Source organism: Artibeus jamaicensis, unplaced genomic scaffold, assembly GCF_021234435.1.
Source record: "Artibeus jamaicensis isolate MK-2021 breed Jamaican fruit bat unplaced genomic scaffold, CSHL_Jam_final scaffold_1964, whole genome shotgun sequence".
Lineage (NCBI taxonomy): Eukaryota > Metazoa > Chordata > Mammalia > Chiroptera > Phyllostomidae > Artibeus > Artibeus jamaicensis.
The window spans coordinates 69,432,249-69,442,974 of NW_026522030.1; the positions used below are offsets into that span (position 1 = coordinate 69,432,249).

Genomic DNA, 10,726 nt, shown 5'->3' on the forward strand with positions numbered 1-10,726 from the left:
CTGGGACGGATTAAAGAGATTAAATTTCAAAAGGAAAAGGGAGGACCCCAGAGACTTGTGTGGGGTGCCTGAGTGAGCAGATGATGGACTGTCAAATTCCACCAAGACACACGGTATCTGTCTTGTCGTGGGTCGTCTCTATGAGTCCAAAGGGAACTTGAGCTCCTGTGGCCACATTTGAGAGAGAAGGATCTCTTCCCCTGATCTTGTCTGAGCTCAGCTGGTTTTCTGAATTTCGGTGGGGGAACCTTTGTTACAGCAGAGCCCATTTCCAGTCACAAGCCCTGATGTCAACTGACTGCCGAGTGACATCATTGTGCGGTGCCACAGTCCATGATGAAGGGAAGTTCCACTCCGAGTCCTTGGAACCAGAGCAGTCAGTGTGCGTGGAAACCTAGAGAGGATGGAGTTTCCCCAGCATTCACGAGAGTCCCTTTGTTTTCTTCCTTCTCAAGGTGTGATAGGCAGCAAAGCAACCAAAACTTTGCTTCTTTGCCTTTTAGGCAGAAAGGGCTCATCTTGAACATTTCTTCTGGGGTGGCCCTCTTTCCCTGGCCTCTATACTCCTTGTATTCAGCTTCCAAGGTGAGTGACAGCATGTAGTTTGAGTCCCCTTCCCCTTCTTCCTCTTGCTTCTCCCAGTCGGCATTCCCTTTTGGATTGTCTGACCAGTGGATGGGCAGATCTGCCAGGAGGCGCTCTTCTGTGCACAGGGTGGAGCGTTAGTCAGCAGGTGTGTGGGTGCAAACTGGGAGAAGGCACTGCTGCCGAGCTAAGGCCTGAATGCCCTGCAAGCCGGGCATGAACAGCCCCTGGGGGCCTCCAGCCCTCACACACCTCCTCGCCTGGAGACCCTGCTGCTTTCCTGTCAGCAAGTAACACTGGTTTTCTTCCTGCCCTGGAGGTCTAGCCAGGTATTCTCAGGCCTTAGTCTAAAAAACAAACTCTCAGAGGAGGGGTTGATCTGCACAAGAGACTGCTCCCCTGGTTTGGGTCACTTATGTGCAGTGGTTGGAGGTGTGCACCTATCCCCAAATGTATCTTCCCACCGATTGAAGGAGCTCTTCTCAGACTGAGAAATGAAGTCCTAACTTCCACTGAGAGAAGCTGCTGTATTTTAAGATAAAGGCTCCTGTGGCACCCTTTCGAATCTGAGTAAGTGGGTTTTGATGGAGAGCGCAAGCTCTGGGTCCTGAGGTGTTTCTCCTTCTTGTTTCAGGCTTTTGTGTGCACATTTTCCAAGGCACTGCAAGCAGAATACAAAGCGAAAGGAATCATTATCCAGGTGAGGTTAACAGTTCTGAGTCCACGGGAATAACTCCAGATCCTCATTAAGCTGGGGCCACTGCCCCCTGCAGGACTCGTGGTGCAAGTGCAGCTGGGAGGAAGGTGGTCTGAATGACACTCCCATGACCATTGTGCTGGCCACTGTGCCGCCTCAGTACCACCTGCTGCCACTCTCCCTCTGCCCTGGGTGCTGGCTCAGGAACTGGGCAAGGTGAGTGAGCACTCAGAATGCTGTCGACCCTCTTGCTACCTTCATTCTCTGATAGAGGCACAGAAGACAGGCTTACGTGGGAGGAATCGAGGGGAGGGAATAGAAGCACACTGGGCACTCAGCCCATGTTGGGAGGAGTGGGGGTCTCCCTTGCCAGCTGTCCACCTGTGATGGGCCCACTCGGGGTCCTGAGCAGTCGGGGAAGAGGTGCTCTGCTTCCCCTTTCACCAGCAATGGCAAGACTCTCGTGGAGATGACCTTGTCCTGAGTGCAAAGGGGTTGGGTTATCACTGCTGTCTGCAGGCTGAGCAATATGACACCTTGAGGTGTCAGTGATACACAGGTGGTTGGCTCAGCAACACAGTCCACTGGTCTCTAGAACCTGGAACAGAAAGTTTGCAGAGGAAAGCCATGTGACATACTATTAGAAATGAAAAGGGCACACTTGCAGCGATATCTTTAAAATTATTGGCATGCATACTGATTTTCAATTAGAATACTCAGGTGAGACGATCTCGGGTTGCTATGCTTATAAATTAACCAGATATAGGATAAAGCTTACTCAAAAGGCAGATATGAATTAATGGTGAGGGTTTTGCAAATAACATAAACCTCCCAGCCACGGTGACTGTAACAGCCAGGTCATGACACTAGACCACAGTGTTGTTCTTTGCCCCGACGAACCAAAGCCTCATCTATCAGATAGTTTTCTTTCCTGTTCATCTTCCAACTGCCAGCTGAAGACAGATTCCTTTTGTGAAAGTGCTGTCCCATGTAGGCAGTTTGCTGTAGTAAAAAATAAACCTTTAAAATCTTGCTGACTTAAACAAGGTTTAGTTCTCATTCATGATGCAGTTACTGTGAGCTGCCAGATGGGAATTGCTCCAGGTAGTGACACAGGGACCCAGGCTGATGGAGCAGCTGCCATTTTGGATGTCATCAGTTGACATGCCAGAGAAAAAGTGGTAGGAATTCTAGAGGATCTTGCTTTGATTATTAAATACCTTGGCTCAGAAAAGACATGGCACTTTTGCTCACACTCATTGGCCATATCTGGTCACACGGACCCACACAACCACAGGGGTCCAGGAAGTGCAATTCTATCACGTGTATGGGAGAAAAAGAACTAGAAATAGTTGGTGAACAACACTATTCATTATCAGAGCTGTTTGGTTACTAGCCATGTGAATGTGACTCTTAGCATCGTCTTGACCTTGATAATTGTGGTCCAGGGGTGCTGCGGCTGCCAAGTTAGTGGGTTCCCTGGGGCAGGAGGTGGGGCAGGGAAGGGAGCCCCTTCCTTGATGCAGAAAACTTCGTGCTGTTCTCCTAGCAAGTATGAGAAGGTGGAAAGACTCTGTGATCTTTCAAAAGCCAACTGGCCCCTCCAAACACGTAAGTAATTGGTACTCAATAAATAAAAATTTGTTAAATGGGCAAGGAAGTATGAACTATAGACTTGAGTTTGATTTTCAAATTCCAGCTCTGCCTCTTATCATCTGAGTGATCCTGGAAAGCCTGCTTAAATTTTGTGAGCCTCAGTTTCCCCATCTGTAAAAAGGGCTTTACAATGCCTGCTTACCTCTCTAGATTACTATAAAGATCTAATGAATAAACAGGTATGCAAGTTTCATCACTATTTTCTACAATGAGGTGTTTTGTCAGCCAAATCTCACCATAGGAATGAAAATTATTATTTCCATGTCTGGAAATGGGCTGGGAGTACATGCTCCTATATCTCTCTAAGAGTAACACTTTGAGATCTTTGGAAGAAAAGTGCTGTGCAAATTAATAACTGCATTAATTTCCATGAGAACCAATTCAATGGGATTGATTCATTATTAGATTCAGTTATGCACAATGTTATTTCGAGTGTGATGTGAAGAAAATGTGATATGACAAAAGTTGCAAATGTGATTAGAAGAAAAATAAAACGAACAAACAAACCAAGCATGGATCTTTTTCTCTCTCTAAAGATGCTGCTAAGGTCTCTATGTCTGGGGAAAAAGTAAGAAACCCCTTGTGCAACCTCACGCCAGGGCATTCAGCGGTGCGACCAGGCAACAACAGTGTCAGATTTGGGGGCACAACATGTGGTTGGTTTCTTCTCCTCACCAGGACAGGACAGATGATGAGACCTGTGCCACTCCTGGCTCCTAACTGAAGTGTGACAGTGGGGACCCAGAGTGCTTTAAATTTCTCCAACTTTGGCTATAGAGGTTACAAATCAAACTTCTGGGGTAGGGTTGCCAGATAAAACACAAGAGATCCAATTAAATTTGAGTTTCAGATAAATAGCAAATAAATTTTTAAATGTAAGTATAGCCCATGGAATACTTAGGGCAGAATTATACTGAATTATTTTGTTGTTCTCTTGGATTCAGTTTAACTGGGTGTCCTGCGCTTTTATTTTCAAAGTCTGGCAACCGTATTCTGAGAGACACCCCATGACCTCCGTCCCCTGTGTGAACCCCCTGGCAGTGTGTGGCCAAGGCCTCCCCTTGAGTTAGCGGCGAGTGAAGCTGCAAACCTGATTGCCCACTCTGGGCCAGTCCCTTGCCTTTTCAGTGCTTCCTTATCATTTTTGATCCTGAAACTTTTTATGGGAAGGGCAGAGTTGGAAAACCAGGGGATGGGGAAATGCGGGTTCATTTTTCAGGGCTGGGCAGACTGCTCCTGTGTTACAGCTTTATTTCCCATTGTAGGTGCTGACCCCATTCGCTGTTTCGACCCCAATGACAAAGTGTCTCAATACCAGCCTGATAACCAAGACCGCCAATGAGTTTGTTAAAGAATCACTGAACTATGTCATGATTGGAGATGAAACCTGTGGCTGCCTCGTCCATGAAATCTTGGTAATTGATAACTAACTTCTCCTTTCTCGAAGCAAGTGAGGACGGGTGTGCCGGTGGCCCTCGCAGGGGTGGGCCAGCTCTTCCTCGCTACCGGAGACCTGGGTGCTCAGCCCACAACTAACCTCCAAGCTGGCAGATCTCACCTCTGGCTGCCTCCCCTCTCACCTCAGAAGGTGAGGTGGCTTCCAGAGCTCCTGGGAAAGTCGACCAAGACACAGGGAGCTTCTCTGAGGGGCTCCTGTCCTCTCTGACCCTCAGTATTTGTAAATGATTAACTCTCTGGCTCTCCAGAAAAAAAGTAAAACAAAACACCTCAATTTGCAGCATTTGCTGATTTCCATCATTTAAATCCTCCCCCACAGCGGATTTTAAGCTTCCAGTGTGTTGTCTGTGTACAGGAATTTTTTTAAAAGATATTTTATTTATTTACTTTAAAGAGAGGGAACAGGAAGGAGAAAAAGTGGGAGAGAAACATCAATGTGCAGTTGCCTCTCATGTGTCCCCTACTGGGGACCTGGTCTGCAACCCAGGCATGTGCCCTGACTGGGAGTCGAACCTGTGACTCTTTGATTCCCAGGCCTGAGCTCAATTCACTGAGGTACACCAGCCAGGGGCATGCACAGGAATTTAAGAATGCATATGACCAGGGCTCCTGTGAGCAGTGCAAGCTGGTGCCTGCGCTGCACGGACTCCATCAAGGGTGGAAATAGGCTTCGCTGGCCAGTGTCTCCCATTCTCGCCGTTCCCCGGCCACTTTTAGAAACAAAAACAAACACGGAGCAAAGGTAAATGCGCATATTGCATGGTCATAGTGAAAACAAAACAAAACACATTTTCCACATAGTGCTGTTTCGAGCATCACCGAAGAATTTTAAACAGATCTTTTCCTGCAATCTCATTTTAATGGAGCCTTGGTAGAAAAGACCTGGAGACACTGGGAGATGGAGCACCGGGGAAAGGAGGTGCTCACGAAGGGAAGCAGTGGAGGGAGGTGCTTTACCATGGACACAGTTCTCTTAATGTAGAACATCCTCAGGGCTCATCGTAGAAGAGGCTGTTTTAGTCTCGAGAAAACCTTGTTTGTTGAGAAAGTGTCACGAAAACCTTTATATTTTAGCAACTGTAGTCATGCACTGTATAGCTACGTATCTGTCAACAACAGACCGCATGTATGATGCCGTCTCACAGATTACAATGAAGCCAAGGTTACAATTGGCATCGCCCAGTGACCGGGAGCTATTGTGGTGCTGCCACACGAGGTAGCGCGTGTTTACGGTGATGCTGGTGTGAACAAACCCACTGTGCTGCCCGCTGTATAAAAGTGCAGGGCATACAGTTGTCTAAAGTGGGTATTACTTGATATGATAATAAGTGACCATATTACCGGTTTATACTTTTCGTTATTTTTTAATGCATACCCTTTCTACTTATGAAAAGTGTGCTGTAAAACAGTATGCCATGTTACAAGGGCATTCACCTCGTACATGTTGTGTGCCTGCCACGCACGGCTCGTGAGTACATTTTCTCTAGTACTTGTCTTAACCTTGTGTTGCTTTGTTCGCCGTGGCCCCTAAGCACACAAAACTGTTAATGTTGCCACACCGAGGGACTCACCTGGAAATGAAATGAACTGTGATTAAGGACGACACAGGTGGAAAACTGGTGATGGCTATTGCTCACCAGTCAGGCATGTCCCATTCCTCCATGGCTATGATCTTGAAGAACAAGAACAACGTGATGGAAACTGTTAAAGGATGGGCCTTGTTGAAGGCAACAAGACGACAAGTTGTGAAGGGACTATACCACACAGAGAGAAACTTCTACCGACCTGGGTGAACACCGGACACAGAAGCGTGTCCCTCCCAGAACTACGATGACCAACGTAAAACATTTGTGATGCTGGAGGGAAAGGCTGCACCTAACTATGATGTCGAATTTACTGCTAGCTCTGGGCATTTTAAATAATTCAGGGACCACTATTCATTACATAATGTGGAAGTGAGTGGTGAGTCTGTAAGTGCTGCTCTGAAGGCAGCTGAAGAATTTTTTGAAACTCTAGACAAGCTGACTGTGGAGGAAAGTTACTTGCCAGAGCAACTATTCAGTATGGATGAACGTCCCTGTTTTGGAACAGATGCCCGGAAGGACTTTCGTTGATAAGGTCACCTCAATGCCAGGCTTCAAGAAATTCAAGGACAGAATAACAGTCATGCTCGGGGGCGATGTCACAGGCTACAGACTGAAACACCTTTTGGTCTGGTGAGGCGAGAACCCCAAGGCCCTCGAGCACGTCAGAAAGCACACACAGCGTACCACAGGAACGTACACATCGTTCCAGTGTACCGCAGGAACGATGAGAAGTCTGGGTGATCTGGCTTCTCTTCCAAGATGCCCTCCTCAATGGCCATCCAGCAAAATGGAGAAGTACTGTTTAAAGAATAACATACCTTTCAAGATTTTGCTTACTGTTGACAATGTCCCCCGATATCCTCCTTTTACTGTTGATTTTTATCCCAATATCAAAGTGGTGTCTCTCCTTTCAAACACAACCTCTTTGGTTCATCCAATGAATCAAGGGGTTAGAGCAGCTTTTAAAGCCTCCTACCTGAGGAGGGCCTTTGCCCAGGCTATTGCTGCAACTGAGGAAGACACAGATGCAATTTTGGAAGCATTGTATCTATGGCTGCATCAAAACCTTGCTTGGGCTTGGGCAGAGGGTGTGTGAATGGCATGTGGAAGAAGACACTCAAGAAGTTCCCCCATGACTTCAAAGGATTTGCCAAGAATGAGGAGGTTGCAAAATCAGCAAGGCTGTGGTTGAGGGGACAAACAACTTTCCCCTGGGTGTGAGTGAGGGTGACAATGAGGAGGAGCTCTTAGTGGCCATTTGTAAAGAACCGACTCATGAGAAGTTGCTGGAACTGGAACAGGAGCGCACAGCTTAAGATGACACAGGGAAAAACAAGCTTCAAGAAAATTCCCAGTCTAGTTAGCGGAAGTTTCGCAGACTTCAACAAGCTCCTTATAAAGTTTTCAATTAAAAACACACCAAAATGTTTTTATTTATATAGAGAAATGTTCAGGTTGCATCATCTGCTTACAAACATATCTATGATGAAAAAAGAGAAACAAATTAAACAAAGGACATACTTCCGAAGAGTGTCACCTCCTCAAGAAGAACCTAGGCAGGTCCTTCAGAAGTTATTTTAGAAGCAGGCATTGTTTTCATAGGAGGTGACAGCTCCACACTCGGCACTGTCCCCAGAGACCTTCTAGTGGGACGAGATGTGGAAGGGAAGACAGTGGTGTCTAGGATTCTGAGCCTGTGTAGGCTTGGGCTGATGTGTGTGTTTCTTAGTTTTTAACAACAAAAAAAAAGTTTAAAAAGCAAAAAAAAAAACTTTTAAATTAAAAAATATGAAAAAGCTTATAGAATAAGGATATAAAGAAATAATATATTTTCATACAGCTGTAAAATATGTTTGTGTTTTAAGCTAAGTGTTATTGCAAAAGAATTAAAAGATAAAACAACCAAAAAGTTGATAAAGTAAAAAAGTCATAGTAAGCTAAGTTTAATTTATTATTGAAGAATAAAAATTAAAAAATTAATTCAGTGGAGCTTAAGAATATAGTGTTTATAAAGTCTACAGTGGAATGCAGTCTTGTCCTGGGCCTTCTAACTCATTCCCCACTTACTGACTCTCCCAGAGCAACTTCTAGTCTGGTGAGCGTCCTATGTAGATGTAGCATTTTTTTTATCTTTTACACTGTATTCTACCCTATTTAAAAATTTAAATATACTTTTTCTATGTTTAGATATGTTTAGATGTACGGACGCCATCATGTTATAATAGCCTACAGCATTCAGCACAGTAATATGCTGTGCAGGTTAGTTGCCCAGGTGAATGCGCTGTACCGCATGGCCTAGGTGTGTAGTAGGAGATATCATCTAGGTTTGTGCAACATTCGTACAATGACCCACAATGATGACATCATCTAATGGTGCTTTTCTTAGCACGTGTCCTCCTGCTTAAGTGACACATGACTGTACTAGAAGATTTTGGGGCTTAACTTCAGTAGTCAGAAAAAAACATTTTCAAAGTGATGAACATAAACTGAAATGTTTAGTTATGACCTCCTTGCTCTTTTTCTCACCCAGGCACTCATGTTTTTGTCTATTTAAGGCGAGCTTTCTGAGCCTGATTCCATCCTGGGTCATCTACAGCAGCATGTTCAAGAAGCTACTCCTATCTCGTTACACCGACTACCTCAAGCGGAACGCCAACATCAGCAGTCTAGGGGGGCTGATGGGCCATCCAGCATCATTTTCTTCACCAAGTTCTTCACTAGCTGCTGAAAATCAAGAAGCAGACCATCACCCCATCACCACCTGAAGCTGGAGGGCCACACCACAGACCCAGTACCTAGAATACAGCTTTTGTGTCATTTTGCTCATGTTAAAATTGAGGACAAATGGAGACCACCCTTGAAAATTCCCCGAGCAGATAAAGCCAGTTTATTCATACAAACAAAACTTACTTTAGCTTATTATGTAAGACTAATGATGGGATTCAGGGCAGGCCACCCCAAAGTATGTTGCTTTGGCATATCGATTATTTTGAATTAAAGTTACTTTAGCAACAGCAAGAACACTCTGACCCTTCTTTGCCCCCCCCCCACCCCGTGTAATAGGAAATATTGTTGTGACCATCTTTGGAAAATACAATGAGCCACACTAATTAGCCACACTGCAAGTGTTTGTCCTGGCATGTATCAATTATGAGGAATTACTTGACATTTCAACTACCAATGGAGCACCTTGTAAAACGTGTAAGCATGGTGTTTCTAAACCTTCACATCAAACCCTGGTAAATTAGCCTTTAGGGAAGAACTTCCACAACCAGCAGCTTAAGTGAGAAAAGAAATATACTTTAGCTTATATAGCCTGGGGCAGATTTCAAAAATAATTTTTAGTTGGGTTAATAGGGGTTTTCCTAATGTGTTATCCTAGCTTGATTTGAGTGATTATTTAAAACCTTTTTAAGGGTCTTTAAGAGAGAATTTCCTCAAAATAAAGGCCCCAAGATATTGGACTGACTTATGAAACACAGATAGAAAAGCTCTATATTTTTTAGATTTTTATACCCATCACCACTAGCACTAGATAATAGCTAACATTTGTTGCATACTAATCATGTGTCAGGGGCTGTGTAAATCCTCATAACTTAGGAAGTGGAAATTATTACTATTATTGCCTTCATTTTACAGAGGAGGAAACCGAGGCACAGAAAAACCGAGTAACTTGCACAAATTCACCTGACCAGTGAGTGGCAGAGCTGGGATTTGAACTTGGGTCATCATCCAGCCTACGTAGTCTAAAGCACTACACTAGAGCCCTACCTGTCTGGGATTAGGTTCTTTAATTAGACTTAATGGAAATGGGTGAGTCCAATTTCCTCCAACTCTATATTTTTTTACTTTTATATGGTGAGGAATTGGGTTTTGCAGCCAGGCCCACGTGTCTGCACTCAATACTGACTGCTTTCCCAATTTACCATTGTCTGGGAATCATTTCAGAATAGGGAGGCTTGCCAAACTTCACTGAGCTTTTGTTTCTGTTGAGGAGTACTGAGCTCTTGTTTATTGCTTGATTCTCTTCTTTTTGTTTGGAGGGTGTGGGACCCCAAGGAGCAGCATCGGCAGCAGCTGGTCATTTTGATAGAAGGATTCACTCTCTGTTCCTCCAGCCTTCCATCTGTGCTGCCTCCCAGCACGCCAAAAGTCGGAGGATCCATCTGACGGCACTTAGCGCAAAGAAGTGAGGTGATTATAGGCTGCTTCTCTGAAAAAAAGTTGGAAGCTGTTGCTGGGGCTGTTTCCTGGTGTGTCATTTATTTCTTGTTCTCATGGGATGGGAACCAGAATGCCCCACTTCAAAAAGACTCCTTTAGCTAATGCTTGCCAGAAAAAGCTGAAGACGGTCATCCCAGGGTCAGCATGATTTTAATCATCTTTGTCTGCTTCTGATGCCAAAAAAAGATGATTCTTCTCACTGTAGTTTATCCACTGTGCTTGGGACGTAGCCTGGCTTGACTTGCTAGTGCCCTCTAAAGGTGTGGGAGAGAGACTGTTGGGTCTTGCTATCTAATCTTGCAGGAATTTTAGAACAGAACCCAATTTGGAGGAAGAAATCCCTAAAAAATTTAGTCCTTTTTAAGTAAGTTGAGATGTAATTGACACATAACATTATATTAGTTTCAGGTGCTCAGGTGTATAACATAGTGATTCAATGTCAGATTTTGCAAGATAATCACTACGAGTCTAGATAACATCCATCACCACACCTGGTTATGATATTTTGTTCTTGTGATGA

General features: G+C 44.6%; 1 protein-coding gene across 1 annotated transcript in view; it reads left to right on the forward strand.

The window, feature by feature from the left end:
• HSD17B3 (hydroxysteroid 17-beta dehydrogenase 3) overlaps positions 1-8,923 on the forward strand; it is a 44,673-nt gene extending 35,750 nt beyond the window's left edge. Inside the window, exons 8-11 of the mRNA XM_037143306.2 lie at positions 504-585; positions 1,220-1,285; positions 4,204-4,353; positions 8,538-8,923. Of these exons, the coding sequence (XP_036999201.2) occupies positions 504-585; positions 1,220-1,285; positions 4,204-4,353; positions 8,538-8,747 (508 nt within the window). The 3' untranslated portion in view covers positions 8,748-8,923. The remainder of the gene's footprint in view (positions 1-503; positions 586-1,219; positions 1,286-4,203; positions 4,354-8,537) is intronic.
• The last annotated feature ends 1,803 nt before the right edge of the window (positions 8,924-10,726 follow it).